Source organism: Arachis ipaensis, chromosome B01 (genome assembly GCF_000816755.2).
Source record: "Arachis ipaensis cultivar K30076 chromosome B01, Araip1.1, whole genome shotgun sequence".
NCBI classification, from domain to species: Eukaryota; Viridiplantae; Streptophyta; class Magnoliopsida; order Fabales; family Fabaceae; genus Arachis; species Arachis ipaensis.
Window position 1 is genome coordinate 18,978,011 of NC_029785.2, and position 20,895 is coordinate 18,998,905.

The following is a 20,895-nucleotide window of genomic DNA, read 5'->3' on the forward strand; positions in this document are numbered from 1 at the left end:
AATTCCTGCCATTGGAGCAAACAACTTTGAGTTTAAGCCTCAATTAGTTTCTCTAATGCAGCAAAATTGTAAGTATCATGGACTTCCATTGGAAGATCCTCATCAGTTCGTAACTGAATTCTTGCAAATCTGTGATACTGTTAAGACCAATGGGGTTGATCCCGAGGTCTACAGACTTATACTTTTTCTCTTTGCTGTAAGAGACAGAGCTAGGATATGGTTGGACTCACAACCTAGAGAAAGCCTGAACTCTTGGAAAAAATTGGTCAATGCTTTCTTGGTCAAATTCTTTCCACCTCAAAAGATGAGCAAGCTTAGAGTGGAAGTCCAAACCTTCAGACAGAAGGAAGGTGAATCCCTCTATGAAGCTTGGGAAAGATACAAGCAATTGATCAGAAGGTGTCCTTCTGACATGCTTTCAGAATGGAGCATCTTATGTATATTCTATGATGGTCTGTCTGAATTGTCCAAGATGTCATTGGACCACTCTGCTGATGGATCTCTTCATCTAAAAAAAACTCCTACAGAAGCCAGGAACTCATTGAAATGGTTGCAAATAACTAGTTCATGTATACTTCTGAAAGAAATCCTGTGAATAATGGGATGACTCAGAAGAAAGGAGTTCTTGAGATTGATACTCTGAATGCCATATTGGCTCAGAATAAAATATTGACTCAGCAAGTCAATATGATTTCTCAGAATCTGACTGGTATGCAAGCTGCATCCGGCAGTACTAAAGAAGCTTCCTCTGAAGGAGAAGCTTATGACCCTAAGAATCCTGCAATGGAAGAGGTGAATTACATGGGAGAATCCTATGGAAACACCTATAATCCTTCATGGAGAAATCATCCAAATTTCTCATGGAAGGATCAGTAGAAAAGCCTCAACAAGGCTTCAATAATAATAATGGTGGGAGAAATAGGTTTGGCAATAGCAAGCCTTTTCCATCATCTTCTCAGCAACAGACAGAGAATTCTAAGCAGAGCCTCTCTGACTTAGCAACCATAGTCTCTGATCTATCTAAGACTACTCTCAGTTTTATGACTGAAACAAGGTCCTCCATCAGAAATTTGGAGGCACAAGTGGGTCAGCTGAGTAAAAGAGTTACTGAAATCCTCCTAGTACTCTCTCAAGCAATACAGAAGAGAATCCAAAGAGAGAGTGCAAGGCCATCAATATATCCAAAGTGGATGAACCTATAAAGGAGGAAGAGGCAGTGATTCCCAGTGAGGAAGACCTCAATGGACGTCCACTGACCACTAAGGAGTCCCCTAATGAGGAACCAAAGGAATCTAAGGCTCATACAGAGACCATAGAGATTCCACTGAACTTACTGTTACCATTCATGAGCTCTGATGAGTATTCTTCCTCTGAAGAGGATGAAGATATTGTTGAAGAGCAAATTGCTCGGTATCAAGGAGCAATCATGAAACTAAATGCCTTGGTTCAATAGAAATTACCTCAGAAGAAACCGGATCCTGGAAGGTTCTTAATACCTTGTACCATAGGCACCATGACCTTTGAGAAGGCTCTGTATGACCTGGGGTCAGGAATAAACCTCATGCCACTCTCTGTAATGGAGAAACTAGGGATTTTTGAGGTACAAACTGCAAGAATCTCACTAGAGATGGCAGATAAATCAATTAAACAGGCTTATGGACTTGTAAAGGATGTCTTAGTGAAGGTTGAAGGCCTGTACATCCCTACTGACTTCATAATCCTAGACACTGGGAAGGATGAGGATGAATCCATTATCCTTGGAAGGCCCTTCCTAGCCACAGTAAGAGCTGTGATTGATGTGGACAAAGGAGAGTTAGTCCTGCAACTGAATGAGGACTACTGATGCGTGGCAGAAGTTAGGCCAATTAAGAGATTTTAAATAAGAGAATAGCGTTGCACGTATAGCTCTTAACCAGCTAAGATCCGCCTCACCAATTTAAAAAGGGTGTCACAAATTTTAGAAATAAAAATACTGAGAGTATGAGTCACAGGTCGTCTCCTAACGAGTTGTAGAAAAGAGTGCTAATTTATTAATCAGGAATTTTCAAGAAAGTTGAGTTGGATAATGAGTAATTAAAATAATTGTAAATTAAAGCAATAAAACTAAGAATTATTATTAATATAAAAAAGCCTTGACTGGGGGAATGATTAATCGGAAGTTCTATCCTTGTTGGGATCTTCTCAAGTGTAGTGTAAAGAGGTTGTTGTTTTCACTTAGTTAACCCTTACTAAATAAAGGAAAGTCAAGTGATTAAGCTAACTCTTACCCGCAAATCCTAGTCCTCTCCCTTGGGAAGGTCTAGCATTAGTAGGTACAGAATTAGCCAACAACGTTCAATTCAACTAAGTACTTGAGCATTCCAACTCAAGTGTCTCCTCTTAATCAACCCCCATGTCAAGTAGAAAATCTACTCCATTGACATGGATTTAATACTCATAAAAATATAAGAAGACATAATTAAATGAAATAAAATAGAGATTTAAAATTAATTAACAATAAAAGTAACTCTATATATTAATAAATCCAAAATGCAACATAGTTATCTGAATAGGATTAATGAACAACTGAAAAAAGTAAAGGAATAAGGAAACAAACTAAAGTAGTGACTTCAACGAAGGTGATGATTCTTCAACATCCAAAATCCAAAGCAAAAGCATAAACTATGAATGCAAAGCGAATCTAGATTCAGATCTAAAACTAAAAGTAATCCTAATATCAATGTATGTGAATGTATCTGAATGTGTATGGATGCGTGCGTGCTGAGTCTCTGCATGTTCCCTAGCTTTAATCTGTGTTTCTGGGTCGAAAACTGGGTTAAAACGCGGCACAAAACTGTCCCTAGCGTATTCTGTTATTTCTGCAGATCGCGCAGGTCACGCGTACGCATCGTCCACGCGTTCGCATCATTTAGCGATTTTCCTTGTCACGCGTTCGCGTCATTTGTGCAGATTCCAATCCACGCGTTCGCGTCAGGCACGCGCTTGCGTCGCTGCGATTTTCTCCATTCCGCGCGTTCGCGTGTGGCACGCGCTCGCGTCAATGTTCGCTGGTCATCTCCTTAGTTTCTTGTGTTCCTTCCATTTTTGCAAGCTTCCTCTCCATTCTCTAAGCCATTCCTGCCCTATGAAACCTGAAACACTTAACACACAGATCACGGCATCGAATGGTATAAAGGAGAAATAAAAATACATAATTAAAAGATCTCTAGGAAGCAAGTTTTCAACCATGGAACAATTTTGGGAAGGAATTGTAATATCATGCTAATCATATGAATAAGTGGGTAAAGACTTGATAAAACCACTCAATTAAACATAATATAAATCATAAAATAATGGTTTATCAACTACCTTGTGTTTAAGGCTCAAGGATCTTCCTTTGTAACCATGGAGAGAAAGCATGAAAAGCTTCTCTCAATACAGAGTCAAGCAGAGCCCCCGCATTCAAACTCTATGTTTGGTGTTGGGAGGCCACCATTAAGCTCTGAGTCTCTGTGAAGCTCTCTAAGAGCTCACTGTCAAGCTATTGACATTAAAGAAGCGCTTATTGGGAAGCAACCCAATGTTATTTAATTATATTTATTTTTATAGACATTTGTTTTCCATTGCCATGTTATGTTTTCTTTAGGTTGATGATCATGTGGAGTCATAAAAACAGCTGCAGAATTAAAAGCGGAATCAAAAATAGCATCAAAAATAGCACACCCTGGAGGACAGGCTTACTGGCGTTTAAACGCCAGTGAGGATAGCAGAATGGGCATTTAACGCCCATGCAGACAGTATTCTGGGCGTTAAACGCCAGAAATGGCAGCATTCTGGGCATTCAGAAAAACGCCCAATAAAGAAGGATTCCTAGCGTTTAATGCCAGCCAGGGTATCTGGCTAGGCGTTAAACGCCCAAAGAGGCAGTCAAGAGGGCGTTAAACGCCAGGATGACACAAGGGAGGTAATTTTGTTTCCAATGCAATTTTTTTTTAATTTTTCATGTTTTAATTCATAATTTTTTGCATCAAACATATTTTAAACGTTCATCTTTCAATCTCTATTTTCAAAAATTAATAATCGTTCCAATTCTTTTTAATTCTTTTTCAATTCTTTTCAATTCCTTCCAAAACGTTTTCAAAACTTACATATCTTTTCAAATTCTTTTCAACTCTTTTTAATTCTTCTTGTATACAGTAATAAGTTTTCAAAATTAATTGCATCATTCTTCTTCTACTCCCTTCTATCTTATTTTGCTCGAGGACGAGCAAAGCTTTTAAGTTTGGTGTGGAAAAGCTCAGCTTTTTGCTTTCCATAACCACGAATGGCACCTAAGGCCGGAGAAACCTCTAGAAAGAGGAAAGGAAAGGCAGTTGCTTCCAACTCCGAGTCATAAGAGATGGAGAGATTTATCTCAAAAGCCCATCACTAGAAAGAGGATGGAGCAAACAAGAGAGCCCACTCATGGACCTCAACAAGAGCATGAGGAAGTCCCTCATCAAGAAATCCCTGAGATGCCTCAAGGGATGCATTTCCCTCCACACAACTATTGGGAGCAACTCAACACCTCTTTAGGAGAATTGAATTCCAACATGGAGCAACAAAGGCAAGGAAGAGATATTGAGGAGCTCAAGCACTCTATAGGATCTTCAAGAGGAAGAACTAGCCACCCTGACTAAGGTGGACCCCTTCTTTAATCTCCTTGTTTATTTTCTTTTCTGTTTTCGTTTCTATGCTTTATGTTTTGTCTATGTTTGTGTCTTTATTACATGATCATTAGTGTTTAGTGTCTATGTCTTAAAGCTATGAATGTTACATGAATCTTTCACCTTTCTTAAATGAAAAATATTTTCTGAAAAAGAAAAAGAAGTACATGAATTTTGAATTTTATCTTGAAAATAGTTTAATTATTTTGATGTGGTGGCAATACTTTTTGTTTTCTGAATGAATGCTTGAACAGTGCATATTTTTTATAGTGAAGTTTATGAAAATTAAAATTGTTGGCTATTGAAAGAATAATGAAAAAAGAGAAATGTTATTGATAATCTGAAAAATCATAAAATTGATTTTTGAAGCAAGAAAAAGCAGTAAAAACACAAAGCTTGCAGAAAAAATGCAAAAAAAATAAAGAAAGAAAAAGAAAAAGCAAGCAGAAAAAGCTAATAGCTCTTTAAACCAAAAGGCAAGAGCAAAAAGCCAATAACCCTTTAAACTAAAAGGCAAGGTAAAAAAGGATCCAAGACTTTGAGCATTAATGGATAGGAGGGCCCAAAGGAATAAAATCCTGGCCTAAGCGACTAAATCAAGCTGTCCCTAACCATGTGCTTGTGTCATGAAGGTCCAAGTGAAAAGCTTGAGACTGAGTGGTTAAAGTCGTGATCCAAAGTAAAAAGAGTGTGCTTAAGAACTCTGGACACCTCTAACTGGGGACTCTAGCAAAGCTGAGTCACAATCTGAAAAGGTTCACCCAGTTATGTGTGTGTGGCATTTATGTATCCGGTGGTAATACTGGAAAACAAAATGTTTAGGGTCACGGCCAAGACTCATAAAGTAGCTGTGTTCAAGAATCAAGATACTAAATTAGGAGAATCAATAACAATATCTGAATTCTGAGTTCCTATGGATGCCAATCATTCTGAACTTCAAAGGATAAAGTGAGATGCCAAAACTGTTCGGAAGCAAAAAGCTATTAGTCCCGCTCATCTAATTGGAACTAATCTTCATTGATATTTTGAAATTTATTGTATTTTCTCTTTTTTTTATCCTATTTTGTTTTTAGTTGCTTGGAAAAAAGCAACAATTTAAGTTTGGTGTTGTGATGAGCGAATAATTTATACGCTTTTTGGCATTGTTTTTACATAGTTTTTAGTATGTTTTAGTTACTTTTTATTATATTTTTATTATTTTTATGCAAAAATCACATTTCTGGACTTTACTATGAGTTTTTGTGTTTTTTTGTAATTTTAGGTATTTTTTGGCTGAAATTGAGGGACCTGAGCAAAAGTCTGATTCCGAGGATGAGAAAGGACTGCAGATGCTGTTGGATTCTGCCCCTCCTGCACTCGAAGTGGATTTTCTAGTGCTACAGAAGCCCAATTGGCGCGCTCTCAATTGAGTTGAAAAGTAGACATCTTGGGCTTTCCAAAAATATAAAATAGTCCATACTTTACCCGAGATTTGATGGCCCAAACTGGCGTTCAATGCCAGCCAGAAACCCTTTTTCTGGCGTAAAACGCCGGAACTGGCACTAGAACTGGAGTTAAACGCCCAAACTGGCATCCAAGCTGGCGTTTAACTCCAGAAAAGGCCTATGCATGTGTAAAGCTCAATGCACTCTCTGCACTTAGTTACTCAATTTCTGTAATTCTTAGTAACTAGTTTAGTATAAATAGCACTTTTTACTATTGTATTCGCACACTTTTACATCTTTGGAATCTATGGACGTTTAGTCCTTAGACATGGGAGGCTGGCCACACGGCCATGCTTAGACTACTTTCTCTTATGTATTTTCTACGGTGGAGTTTCTACACCTCATAGATTAAGGTGCGGAGCTCTGCTGCTCTTCATGAATTAATGCAAGTATTATTGTTTCTCTTTCAATTCACGCTTACTTCTTCTCCAAGATATACTCTTGTACTTAATTCAGTTAAGTCAGAATGAAGGGGTGACCCGTGACAATCACCCACTATCTTCATTACTCGCTTAGCCAAGATCCGCGTGCCTAACAACCACAAGCGGTCTACATGATGTTAAACGTAGTCATTGGACGACAGCCGGAGTATAATCTCTTGGGTCTCTAATCCACGATTTGCATCACCTCTTCTGACAACAGAGCATCCGAATCCGTGAGATTAGAACCTTCGTGGTATAGGCTAGAACCAATTGGCAGCATTCCTGAGATCCGAAAAGTCTAAACCTTGTCTATGGTATTCCGAGTAGGATCTGGGAAGGGATGACTGTGACGAGCTTCAAACTCGCGAATGTTGGGCGCAGTGACAGTGTGCAAAAGGATAGAGAGATCCTATTCTGACGCTAGTGAAAACCGACAGATGATTAGCCGTGCGGTAGCTGTACCTGGTATTTTTCATCCGAGACAAGAAATCCGACAGTTGATTAGCCGTGCAGAAACCGTACCTGGTATTTTTCATCCGAGAGGATCATACAGCTTGCCATGGAAAGGAGCACGCATGATTGGAAGAAGACAATAGGAAAGCAGAGGTTCAGAAGCAACAAAGCATCTCCAAACGCTTATCTGAAATTCCCACCAATGAATTACATAAGTATCTTATTTTATTTTATGTTTTATTTATCTTTCAATTATCAAAATCTCATAACCATTTGAATCCGCCTGACTAAGATTTACAGGATGACCATAGCTTGCTTCAAGCCGACAATCTCCGTGGGATCGACCCTTACTCACGTAAGGTATTACTTGGACGACCCAGTGGACTTGCTGGTTAGTTGTGCGGAGTTGTGAAAAGTGTGATCACAATTCCGTGCACCACCCTTCATTTACCCTTCAGAATTACTAGTAAACCCTAGGAGAGAACGTTTTTCACCTTCGTAACCATTGTTTACCTTGGAGAGCTAGAGAGTCGTGTTGACGTTGTTATTGGGGTGGGCATTGACGAAGCTGACGTCGTTGTCATTGACGGAGGTTGACGGTGCACTGACGGCGCTTGGAGGAGTTGACTGATTGTACTTGTGACGGTCTAGGTAAGCCTCTTTCTCCATGGACCTCTTTGTTTCTTCTGCTTTTGTGGTCCTATTAACTCACTCTGACACACCACCATTGAGCTTTACAACTCAGTTGTGGCCCTGAAAAAAGAAAACACGAAACCTAATTAAGAAATGTCCAACGTGATTAATCAGGGTTGATTATGTATTATTTTAAGCACACATTAGAGAAAGTTAGAAATAGATTCCACTAATTTTGACTGTGGTGAATTTAGGAAAAAATGATTCTCAGATTGTTATGCATGTTTATTTTCGCAGATGTCTGAATATTTAATTATTTCGGTGTTTCATCATGGGGAAAGATTTCAGAATGATTCTGAGGGAGGTCTGTGCTACATGCATGGAAAAGTGAAGAGGTTTCCCCGCTAGACCTGGATTATGTGAACTTTTTTGACCTGGTGACATTGTTTAAGGAGTTGGGATATACAGGGTATAAAGAGATGTTTTGGCTAGATATGAGAGCACCTAACATGGAGGTTGGTCTTCATGCTATGAAGGGGGATATGGAGATTAATCAGATGAGGGAAAATAAGCTTATGAACAGGGACACTGATGAAATGCATATTTATTTTGAACACGAAGTGGATGTGGCTGAAGTAATGGAAGATGGTGTGGCCCCTGATACTGCTGTGGTGAGTTCATCATCATCGTCCTCCGATGATGGATATGAGACAACAGAGGATGAGCCTTATAAGCCTCCTCCTCTTGGGTATGAGACAGATGACAGCAGCAGTGAAGAAGGGGTAAGAGCAAAGAAAAAAAAGAGGGTGTATTATTTTTGTGTTAATTTGGCTTTGTTTTGGCAAGTTTAGGCCTCAAGTAGAAAACTGATAAATTATGTGTTATCTCGCTTTTGTAAAAGGGCTTTTGTAAAGGGTTATATGCTGCCCCTAAATATTAGTTGCTACATTTTCAGAACTTTTTTTTGTGTTGCTTCTTCAGTGAATGAACCTAATATAATATATGAATTGTGTTTGCTTTTCGTAAGCCTATTCTCAGCTTTATATGTCCACAATAATTAACAATAATAACATTAAACAACATCTGTGTTTAATTATCTCCAAATCAAATATCATAACAAGATAACAGTCTTAACATCAATTCACATAGTCATCATCTAACTTAATGTCCTAACGAAGTTTGCAACTATAATTCCACAGAAAAATGCAACAACTGCTGCACCACTAAAACACTTATGGTCACTCTGCACATGTTTGCATCTCTTAACTTGCAGTTCTAAAGCATGTACTGTATGCTCTAGCTCTCTCACTTTTCCACCAAGCATCTCAGCTGCAGCCATGTGCTGATCTTCGAGTTGCTTTCCACTATTAAAACCAAACAATTTGGAGCCTTCAAAATCGAACAACGCCACGAAATCATCGAGCCACGCAAAGTATTTGCAGTGTGACCCTGAACTCTGCAGTGTTTAAAAATAATGGTAAGAACATGTTACCAGAGGCCACATCAAACGAACTTAATTAAAAATTCAAATCACCTTAAAGTTGGGACATCCATAAAACAACCTATTAGGGTTAAGCTCCATCGAAGATAGGAACAGAATTGCATGAGTTCCACAATAGCACCGCGGAGCATTGAACCTCTTCTTCTTCGTCATCTTCCACGGTCCAACACTTCCAGAAGAGCCGGTGGTTACACTCCTGCTTTCATCGTTGACTACGTCTCTTCTAATTTCGTGAAGGGACATCGAAGTGAGCTCTCTCATGCTGCTCATGGCGAATTAGGGCTTCACAAATTAGTCAGAAGGAGGGGGACGAATACCCACAACGAATAAGATGGCACCTCCCCTCAAAACGACCACGTTTTATGATTTGGACAACTAACCCCCTGACCATTTCAGTAGTCCACGTATGCAGCAATCGTCCACGTCAGCCAGCTCACACACGCTCACCGTGCCAGCTCAGCATTTTCCGTTCATTCTTGCCGGAGATTCAGCCTCAAGGACCGGCTTGTGTGACGGAGGCATGGGACAGGGACCGAAGTGGATTACAATATTCGTTAGGGGTTACTTTGTCATTGTGCGAAATGGTCAGGGGCCGGATTGGTAGTTCACTCTTTGCTAAAGTTTTTTTTATGCTGATTGGTGGCATTACGAAACTACTTTTTAGTTCAACATATTAATATAGTAAAATACCTAGTATTATTATTCACTTGACATTTTTTCCTTTCAAAATGTATTTCATATTTTTCTTTCCCCTCTTTAATTAATGTTTCCAAACCTCTTTAATTCTTATTTCGAAAAGGAATTTCGCAATATGCTATGCATACGAAAATAACCAAAGGCCACGAGAAAACTTCAATATGTATCACAACAATATTAGTTGATAGCTTTCATAACAAACTTTCACTTGTTAGTTTCCACTTTTTGGCGTATATATACAAGAGGAAAACACAATACAACCACCAACTCTCCTCACTTAATTTTTTTAAAAAGTAAAATAAAATAAAAGAACCACAACAATTTTCTTTTTCACTAAAATTATACCGCACTGAAAAACACTAGAGTTTATTATGTATGAGCATTTCATATATTAGATGTTGAAAGTGGTGCTTTCTTGTTGGCACTTTTCTTTTTTCTCCATAATTTCTTCCACAAACTTCCACTGCCCTGTTTCTTTGCAGGAACAATGGCCAAAGAATTAACAGCATCCTCATCGTCATTGCCTTTAGTTCCATTCAAAACTAAAATCTTTTCCAGGGTCTCTATGTTGCCAGGAATGTTGGAGTGAGTTGTTTTGCCATCACTTTCTTTCGAAACCTTGGCCTTATTATCATCTTCGGCCAGCATTTGATCGAGCAGGGATCGATTTTTCACTCTCGTATCTTTCTCGAGGGCAGGACTTGGAGCCACATGCGAGGTAGTGGCTGGTGCCGTGTTGGTAACTGCATTAGCAATGGCATTGTCAAAAAGAGCCGCATCCTTTGGTGCAGCTATCGCCTTCAACTGCTTTCCAAGGTTAAGAATGGTTTCTTGACACTCGGCCAGCTTCTCTGAAGCAGCTGTTATCTCCCAATCCTGCAGGAATTTATCAACACTCCTTAACTAAATGCCAATGATGCACAATAGTGATCGTACACAAGCATAAATGATACTTTAATTTGTTTATTATTCTAATAACTAAACTCCAATGGGGCTTTATCTTCAATGCTTTTAAGGGCGTGTTTGCAAGTTGGAGCTTTGGAAGGAACGAATTTGGTCTTTGGGAAAGCAAAAACTACTTCACTTTACACTTCCAGGACTTCCCTTTCCCTCCAAAATCGAAAACACCCCCTAAGGGAACTGATGGTTAGTTCATTCCATATTGATACTTAAACTTTGCTAGTTTTGTACACCAGCCAGAAATTTAAAGAGTGGTTTGTGAAGGTTCTATTGACTGGTCTTGAATGAAGTCTAATGTAGCAATATAATAGAAAAAAGAGAACAGTGGTGGTATTTCTCTCTGCAAAGCAATTCATTACAACATGAATGAAGTGTTCTATCACAACTCACCTATCTAACAGTTTCTTATTTATGAATATAGGTTTATAGGAGGAGTCCATGCTAAAACAGAGGATAAAGTGAATACTCCATTGACAATAGGAACCAACATCACGATGGAAACAGAAACAATTCATGTGACCTCAATCAGATATGACATATTTGTCCTGATTCCTTGCAAAATGAAAAAAAACATAGATACAATTTATATACTTTCTCCTCATCAAAACAGAAAATATCTTTTTGATAAGTTCATATTCTCAGCTTATTCAAATTACTTATATATCAGACTATTTCTGGCATAGCAACAGTAAATATTCAGCAGAATGCATCCCATGGAGTTGCACAAAGCACCACACTCCACCAAAGGTTCTCCAATTAATAATTAAAAGCGATTGCCCTCATTAATATCTTAATACCATTAAGCGACAAATTTGAATTTAGACGAATTATGCTTAAGCTAGATTATTTATTCCTATCTTAAGTAACAACTAACAAGGCTATCTTGTGAACTTGTCCTCCATACTGTTTGCATTATCCTTCTTGTCTTGTGAGAATTATTTCTTCGTTTATCCAGAAAAAGAATGCTTTAGCTTGTTTAAATTATCTCAAGTGGCACTAACAATCAAACTGTGAGTCTGTGACTAAACACAAAAAACAAATAGAATGAAAAGAACTTACAGTTCGCAGTGGCTTATCTTTATGGTCAATAGCATTGTTTGAGCAGTTCTTTGACATGCTGAAAAAAGAGAGATTTGATGTGTGACACTCCTCAAATAAAATTAAAAGCTAAATATTCAAAATATCATATTGCGATTGACACCTTTCAAGATGGAGCTGCAATTCAAGACATCTGGTCTCCAAGTCTTCACAACAGTGAGTTTTGTTCTCCAGTTCCACTTCTAATGTGAAAACCTTGTGATAAGCCTCTTTCAATTCAGCTTCTTTATGCTGTACATCGAGATCTGAATTTGCCAATTTGAGATTTTTTATTTGACCCTCAAGTACTGCATTTGATTCTTTTAAGCTTTGTAAATCTGATGTCAAGCTGGTAATAGTTTTCTCAGATTCTTGGAGTTGACTTATTAATGATTCAGTCCTGTCAGTAGCTGATTTAAGTCTCCCTTCCATGGCTCCCTTTTGAGATTCAGCACTGACCAATTTATCTTTAATATTTTTTAATTCTTCTTTCTCGGCATAATACATCTCTCCAGTTTGTAGATCATCACCACCAGCAGTAGTTACTTGAGGCAACTTATCTGCCCCTGTAAAAAGACTTGCCTCTGCTTCACTTTCACTTCGGGTCTCGTCCCAATCAAATTGTTTCTTGATGGCATCCCTCATAGTAGAAACATCCTGGATCGAAAAGCAGTGATTCATAATCCAATCCAAAGCTGTTGTTAATTCCTCAGCAAATGTTCCATGATCCGCCTTGCCATTCAGTAAATCATAACATACATGGAGAAAATGTTGCAAAACGTTAGCTAGTTCTGAAGTTTTCCACTGGAAAACACGGACCATGTATCCTGTTGGCATTCCTAGAACCTTATGTGAAAGATTATTCCCATCTCTTCCGCACAAGGGATCCAAACCATCATAATCCACAGCAGGCACACTGATTCCTTCAATGAGCTCAACTATCTTGCCTATCGATTTACTCAGATCTGCCTCAGACTGTTCTTTCACTATCTTTATTGATGAGATATCAGCATCATTTACATCACCAGATGGATCAATAAGACCAGATCCTTTGGTTGGATCAAAGACAAGTAGATCTGGATTATTCAGATGCCTCAAAGCTACTCTAACATCCTCAAATATATCATCAGGGGTTTTATGAGTGATGCAACTCTGCTCCAAGACCAATTTTACTATCTCATGAAGCCATCCAGGAACATTACCTTTCAAAATATCAATGGAAGAGGTTTCCTGATTAGACACTGACACGTTAGAAATGCGACCAGGCACTCCAACGATCTCCTTACCTGATGCATCAAAGGTAGAATCATCCATCCCAGTATCTGAAAAACCATTAAATTCATTAACTCCTTTTGAGGAAGCATGAGACATTTCAGGGGCTTTTTCAACAGAGACTATTGCTAATTTTTCCATTTCAAGGAAGTCATCCATAAGATTTATGTCTGAAGCTCCAACACTTCTGTATGACTGTGACTCCTTCTGCTTATTGCTTTTGAAGTTTTCCAATTCTGAAATCAAGGCAGAAGCCCAAGATTCAGCACAGCTAGCCTTGTCATCGCTGCCATTGTCAGACATTGATGCCAAAGAGAACTCATGTAATGCTAGGTTACTTCGAGGCTTCTCTAAGTTTAAGTGGCTTCTAGGCGAATCTCCAATCTGTGACTCCAGTTGCAAAAGTTTTGAAGCTGTGCGAGAAAGCATTACTCTTGAGAATTGTAGCTCACTCATTTTCCTATTTAGGGATTCTTTTAGAGTCTTGTTCTCTTCTTCAACAGCAGATAGCTGCTCTGTCAATGTACTGATTCTTCTACCAGGAGTCTCAGGAGAACTGTCAATAGAAGATTCAACCATCAAACTGCTGGTTGAGTTCAACCTCGTCCTTCTCGTTTCAAATGAATCCCGTCCCAAAACTTCAACTTCATTTTTCATTTTTGCCAGGGCAGCAGGACCTGGTAATCGTTTCCGAACCAGAAGCCGCAGCCTCTGACATTCTGATTCTAATTTGGCAATTTTTTTAACATTCTCTAAGTGCTGTCTGTGAGAAGCATCAGCCGTCCGGCGATTAAACTCTCTCTCTTCATTTCGGATCTCAAGTTCCTTTTCAAGGACTCGAACCTCATACTTGAAAGAGGCATTTTCTTTTTCAATAGAGTCTAATCTAATCATCAGTGCATTATGATTTGCCTCAGCTTGATTCAATTGTCTTTTCAGATCTTCAATCAGATTTTCTTTTGCAAGAATGGACTTATTAAGATGAGAATTTTCAGTCTCCGCTTTTGCTAGCCATTTACCTACCTCAGATAACTGCTCCTCCAGAACCATGCGCTCTTTTTCAAATTCTTTTGAAGCCTTCATCACAGCATCATGAACCCTTCGCCCTTGTTCTTCTCGAACAAAACGTAACTGTTGCATACATTCCTTGAGAGCTCCATCCAAATGGACTACTCTTTCTTCATAAATTAATCTCTGCTGCAAAGCTTCATCAAAATCATGCTTCATAGACAACACCTCAGCTTTTGCCTGCTCATAACCTTCACATTCAAGCCTTTTATCAGAGGCTGGTAACTACCTTAAAACTATTGTACTCATAATTTGGTTATTTCTGTATTTTTCAAGTCCTATATTAGAGAACAGTGGGGACAGATAAGGGAAATATACAGATCAATGAATATTACCTGCTGTTGCTTCCTGAGCAATTTTTGTTTGCTTTTTCAACAGCTCACCTTTAGCATTACAGTCAGAGAGTGCCGAAGTAAGCTTATCATTTAGTCTTTTCAAGTCTTTCTCCAATTCTTCTTTATCAGCTAGAAGAGCCTGTACCTAAAACACATAACGAGAAAAAGGTAAAAGTAGAACAAACCAAAGGTACCCGTTATTTCATTTTACATTAGGTAATAAAGCAAACATTAAGTTTCACTTAGTTATGGGCACAAATCATTATTACCAAAATAATTCAGCTCAAGCTATAATTGCCAAACCGGCATTCTTTTCTTTTTCTTTTGGTGGTGAACAAAGTCTAGTAAGATTCAGCATCAGTCAGCACACCAAGGACAAGACATGCCCCTAGGCTCAAAAGAGCGTTTACGTGTAGTCATCCATGGCCAATAAAAGGATCCTCACAATAACTGTGTCCTTATGGGATAAACTTTCAAACCATTTACACTTGTGCAAACCCTCATTGCCATTCTTTACTAATAAGAAATGAAATGTTGTTAACGGAGAAAGTACTATATCACTACACTTGCTTTTGTAAGACAAAATAAGGGGGAAATAGAAAGGGATATAATGCAGGCAGCTTAATCATTATATGAACTTGGAAGATTCCATAACAATTGCAAAACGAGAAAACTATATAAACTGATAACAACATAATAACAAATGATAAATAAACTTTAGATTACCTCTTGGTTTTCTTTTGAAGTGAGATTGGTATTGTCTGTCGTTACGGTTATCTTTTCTGAGGATTTTTTCCTCCAAGGCCATGGTTTGTGATCCATAATGCTAAGAAGGCTTCAATGTGGTGGCAGTGTGGCACCTGTAAGGAGTCACAACTCACAAAGTCACAATGATAACTTTTTCAAGAAATAAACTCCTCCTACTCCAGTAACCTAATCTAAGTTTCTCATCAGTGCTATTATCAACAACATTATGATGTTCATTGAGAAGCACCATATACGGTAGCCGATACTTCTATTGTCATGTATTGCAGAGGTTGTAACTATAGTAAGAAAACTTACAGGAAATTAAAAAATTAAAAATTAAAAAAAAAAAAACCTAGGAAAGTAGAAACATTACTTGGTCTTTTCAACTAGGAAATTGCAAGTGCAAAAAAAAAAAAAAAAGGAAGAAGAAAGTTTTTACATTCCACGGAAAAATAAACAAATGAATAAACAAATCAAAATTTCCCATTTGTTAAGAGCATCGAAATCCCCAAGGCACAATCACCACCATTATTCATAAAATCTAACACAACATGACAAAGTCTAAACCTGCACATAAGCCGACGAATCATTCACATGCAACTTAGATTCACGAGAAAAATGTTTTATTTCCCCTTTTTCCATAAAAAGAAAAATTAACTAAGCCCTTTCAAAATCTAAAGAAAAAAAAGGAACGAAAAAATAAAATATAGTACATTCTTAAACAACTTGAGAAAGTGCTTGTGATTTCTCACCTCTAGTTTTGGCATGGAACACCCAAGCTGCAATGGCAGTACTTTGCAAAATAAATGGGAAGGGGAGGGGGTAGTTTGCAATAAGAAGAACTTAAGATTGAAGGCTCAGGGGTGAAAGCATGACAATGCATATGATTACGATGTTTGATCTCTCAGCAAAGGGAGAATGAGTGTGAATGAGGGGAGCTGGGCACCACACGAGGAAGAAAGCCTTTCTTCCAGCTCAGCTTTCTTTGTAGAGTGTGAAGAGTGTGTGTGGGCGTTGGGTGAGGAAAGAATGGAAAAGAGAAGTAAAAAGATGGGAAAGTGGAAAGTGGGAGTGTAGATGTGAAGAGAAAATGACAGAGTGAGAGAGAAAGAAGTGGGGGCCTGTAGACTGTATCTGTAGGTGTCGGCTTGGGGCTTTTCATTGGATCTGCATAACACGCGAGTCGAGGAAGGGGAGAGTTTTTCGGATTACATTTTTTACTTCGGATTACATTTTTCAGTTGAAATTCAGTCAACATAGTAGCATCCTAAGCTTCAATTGGTGTAATGATATGATGCCCGCCCGTTATTTTTTGGGAATGGATCATTTTAATTTTTAAAAAAAAAATTGAGGAAATAAAGTGTGATTTATAATTTTTTAATGTATTTTTTTTATATTTTTTTTGTCTCACTTATAATAATTAATGGTAAAAAATTATACTTTACTCTCTCAATTGTTAAAAAAAATTGAGAGGATTAATTTCCTTATTTTTCTTTTTCACGAATTTGGCTAATAGGTATAAATTACTAAAATTGCATTCCAAATAGTTAAAATGGGATTAAAAATATTTTGTTGCTCAAAGAAATAATTCTAAACTCAAGATTTGGGTGTTCAATACGAGATCAAATTCGCTCTGTTGTTCAGGTGTTTGGTGAATTGGTAAGGTAAATGATGGAACAAGGGGTGAGAGGATCTGAACCTGGACGTCAATTGCTGGAGTGGTGCGTTCGGTCTGTGCGTTGGTGGGTGGGACCACCTACAAGAACACTCCGATGCTAAAGTCAGAGTCCATACGAATAGATGGTCAATTAGAGTTAGAAAGATGACACACCTCTAGAGAGGGGTAGGTCCCTCCCCATTTATACTCTATACCCGAGTGGGCCCCTTGTAATCAGGCCCATCTTTTTGGAAGCTTCTACTAGCTGTCCAGGTTCCTTATGGAATGGGAGGTGACGTGCGGGTCACCTCCTGGCTCGAGTCGGTGAGTCGTAACCAGACTCGGGTTTTTAGTGGGTTGGGCCGGAACAGTGCCCCCAACATGCCAACCGTGAGGATGGAAGCTCGTGGTTGGCGCGTTCGATTCACTCACATCTGCCTCGATCGAGTCCTCCTGGGCCTGGGAGTCCGTCGATGGAGTCCGTGCCCCCAATGCGCGAGTTGCCCCCGTCCGTTGCTTGGGGCGTCGCTTTGGTTTCCGTATCGAGCATTTAATGTTCATTATGACTAATTTGAAAGCCAAGGAAAAAGCCCATTTTATCCTTGGCTTTTCGCGCTTCCTAGCGACGGTTACCATTTTTGCACCCCTTTTTTATCTTGCAACCCATTCATTCTCCATTCTCTCATATCTTCCTCACCTCCTTCTTTTTCGTTTATGACTTCATCATTCACTCGCTGCAAATTCCATCGCATTCATCCCAGACTCACCCTCCTTCTTTCTTCAATCTACTGGTAAGTCTCATCTGCTTTTTATTTTTTTCATTATGAGTGGTATTATTTTGTCTCTGTTGTTACTGTCATTACTATGCACATCATATGTTATTCTTGGTTGTTCTTGCCTGGGTTGGGCTCGTCATTGTTAGCTAGCTCTTAGAAGGGTTGCCACTAGGTGTCTGATTCTTGAGTTTAGACTTCAAATCAGCCGTGGATTAGTGTAGAACAAGGTCATAGCAGAACGTAGTTTTAGTTTCTGTTTTCTCCGATTTTACGATCTTCCGGTTTTAACTTAAGTGGTGCCCCCGTTGTAGGTATGGAGCAGTGTCCTGTTGCGAGGGTTCTTGTAAATTGTTATATTTGGGTTATATTCGACGTGAAGGACACGGCCTCCAAGATAAACCTAGACGAGCTTCAAGAGTTTCGTAACTCCGAGCTATGTGGAGGTGGCCCCGAGGAGGCCAATTATGACATGTTTGTTTCCGGAGATCGGGAATGTATTTGCTATAAAAACATGTCTACTCATCGGGTTGTCGATTGGTTGTGGGTGTACAAGACCATGTTCACCAACTTGGGAGTTCGGATCCCTTTTACTCCCTTCATCATCTCCCTGCTGAATTGGTGTGACGTGGCACCTTCACAACTACATCCAAATAGCTAGGCCTCCATCCGTTGTTTTGAGATGGTGTGTGACTACATGGATCTCCCGGCCTTCGTTGAAGTCTTTCTCTACCTCTTCCTTTTTACTAACCCTTTGAAAGAGGGGAAACACAAGAAAGGGTATCTCTCATTCCGAGCCGTGCAAGGTCGACGGGTCTTCAGGCTGTTTGAGGATCCATTTCACGGCTTTAAAGAAAAGTTTTTCAAAGTGCGACCCATTGAAAGTCGGCATCCTTTGATAAACCCCAATTTTGTGGTTTATCTTGTACTTAATTTAGGGGATTTTATCAACTTATCTCACATTTATTCAATGAAATAGCAAGGTTTTGCAATTCTCCCATAATTTGTGCTTAAGTGTGAAAACATGCTTTTTAGGCATTTAATTTACTAATTTTAATTCACTTTAATTCCATTCGATGCCTTGATGTATTTGTTGAGTGATTTCAGGTTCATAAGGCAAGTAGTGGACGGAAGAAGTGAAGAGAAAAGCATGCAAAGTGGAGAATTCATGGAAAAATAAGGATTTGAAGTGCATACATCGACGCGCATGCGTGGAAGACACGCACGCGTGGAGATGAGGTCGCCAGGCGACGCGTACGCGTGACCCATGCGTACGCGTCACAGATTTCACGTGACCTCATTAAAGTGAAAACGCTGGGGGCGATTTCTGAGCTTTCCAGGCCCAAATCCAACTCATTCCTAAGGTTATTTCATGCAGAATTCAAGCTTGGGTAAAGGGAGAGCACTTAGTTGTAGGATAGCATCATGTAGTTTAATTTTCTAGAGAGAGAAGCTCCCTCTTCTCTCTAGAATTAGAGTTCTTAGGTACTTTGCATCTTAGATCTAGGGTTTAATTCTTGTTTTCATCTTGTTTTCCTTTCAATTTCTTGTTTCTACATCTCAATTCTCTTAGTTTGTAGTGTTAATTTCCCTTTTTATGCTTCTTTTAGTTTATTGATGAACTCTTGTTGGATTTGGATTTCTTTTAATGCAATTGATATTTGATGTTCTTTTATTGTTGATTTGAGTTGTTGTTATTGTTTCCTTGCAATTGGTAGTTGGTAGATTTTATTCTTGTTGTCATTTTATCTTGCTTTCCTTTTATGCTGACGAACGGATTTTCTGTCGGTAAAGAATTTCACAAATATAATCGCGTTGTAAGTATAGTTTCTAAACCAACAAAGAATCCTTTCGTATAAAAGTTTTGATTATCACTTAAGCAAACCCAATAAAATTTATAACCGAAGTATTGAAATCTCAGGTCGTCTTCTCAAGGAATTGCAGGGAAGTATGGTTATTATTGGTTATAGAAAATTGTATATTTTTTTATTTTTGAAATAAGGAACAAGTAATTTAAATAACAAGAAAAATAAATTAATAATTAATAAAACTCTTGGCAAGGTATGAGAACGAGAAATTTCATCCCAGTTATCCTTATCAGGTGTGATGAGAATTGTTATTGCTCCCACTTAGTTAACCCTTACTAAATAAAGGAAAGTCAAGTGGACCAATCAATTTGATCCTCAAGTCCTAGTCAACTCCAGTGGAAAGACTAGCTTTAGAGCGATCCAAATTAATCAGCAATTCCAATTTCCGATCAACTGCTGAGTTTGATAACTCAAGTGTTACCAATTACTTAACCAAAGCCAAGGGAGAAGAAATCTAATTTAAATTGAAAATATCCATAACATAAATAAATCAAAGCTATCTTAATTCTAAAATACCTCAAATTATATTAAATAGAACATTCAAATCTTAACATGGAAAAGTTCATAAGCCAATTTGGAAAGATAAATAACAATTAAAGTAATAGAATAAATAAAAGTAGAAAATAAATTAAAGGAACATTGAACCTGGAATGAAGAGAAGTAGCCTAATCATAATATAAATCCTAATCCTAATCCTAAATCCTAAGTCCTAAGAGAGAGGAGAGAGCCTCTCTCTCTAAAAGCTACATCTAAAACCTAAAATTATGTATATGAAAAGTTGTATCAATTGTTGTTTATGTTGTTGTCTTTGATTCCTCCATTCTCTGGCTTTTATTCAGTGTTTCTGGGCTTGGATTTGGGCCGAAAAAGGGTCCCAAAATTGCTCACAGTGTTTTCTGTTATTTCTGCAGATCGCGCAGGTCACGCGTATGCGTCGTCCACGCGTTCGCGTCATTCAGCAATTTTTCTTGTCATGCGTACGCGTCGTCCACACGTTCGCGTCAGGCACGCGTACGCGTCAGGCACGCGTACGCGTCGCTGCGATTTTCTTCATTCTCCGCGTTCGCGTGAGGCACGCGCTCGCGTCAGTATTCGCTGGTCATCTCCTTAGTTTCTTGTGTTCCTTCTATTTTTGCAAGCTTCGTTTCCATTCTCTAAGACATTCCTACCCTATGAATCCTGAAACACTTAACACACGGATCACGACATCGAATGGTATAAAGGAGAATTAAAATATATAAATTAAAGGTCTTTAGGAAGCAAG

The 20,895-nt window shown here is 38.6% G+C and overlaps 1 protein-coding gene across 2 annotated transcripts; it reads right to left on the minus strand.

The window, feature by feature from the left end:
* Positions 10,037 to 16,544, minus strand: LOC107626966 (filament-like plant protein 7). 2 transcript variants are annotated; one of them, XM_016329852.2, is made up of 6 exons: positions 16,086 to 16,538; positions 15,313 to 15,446; positions 14,587 to 14,731; positions 12,036 to 14,442; positions 11,894 to 11,951; positions 10,037 to 10,750 (listed from the first exon to the last, which is right to left on the minus strand). In XM_016329852.2, exons 2-6 carry the CDS (start codon positions 15,406 to 15,408, stop codon positions 10,259 to 10,261), a joined length of 3,198 nt encoding a protein of 1,065 aa, XP_016185338.1. In that variant the 5' UTR covers positions 15,409 to 15,446; positions 16,086 to 16,538; the 3' UTR covers positions 10,037 to 10,258. The 2 variants fall into 2 exon arrangements, with proteins under 2 accessions (XP_016185338.1, XP_020974392.1); XM_021118733.1 differs by lacking the exon at positions 10,037 to 10,750 and adding an exon at positions 10,761 to 11,386 and having other exon boundaries at positions 16,086 to 16,544.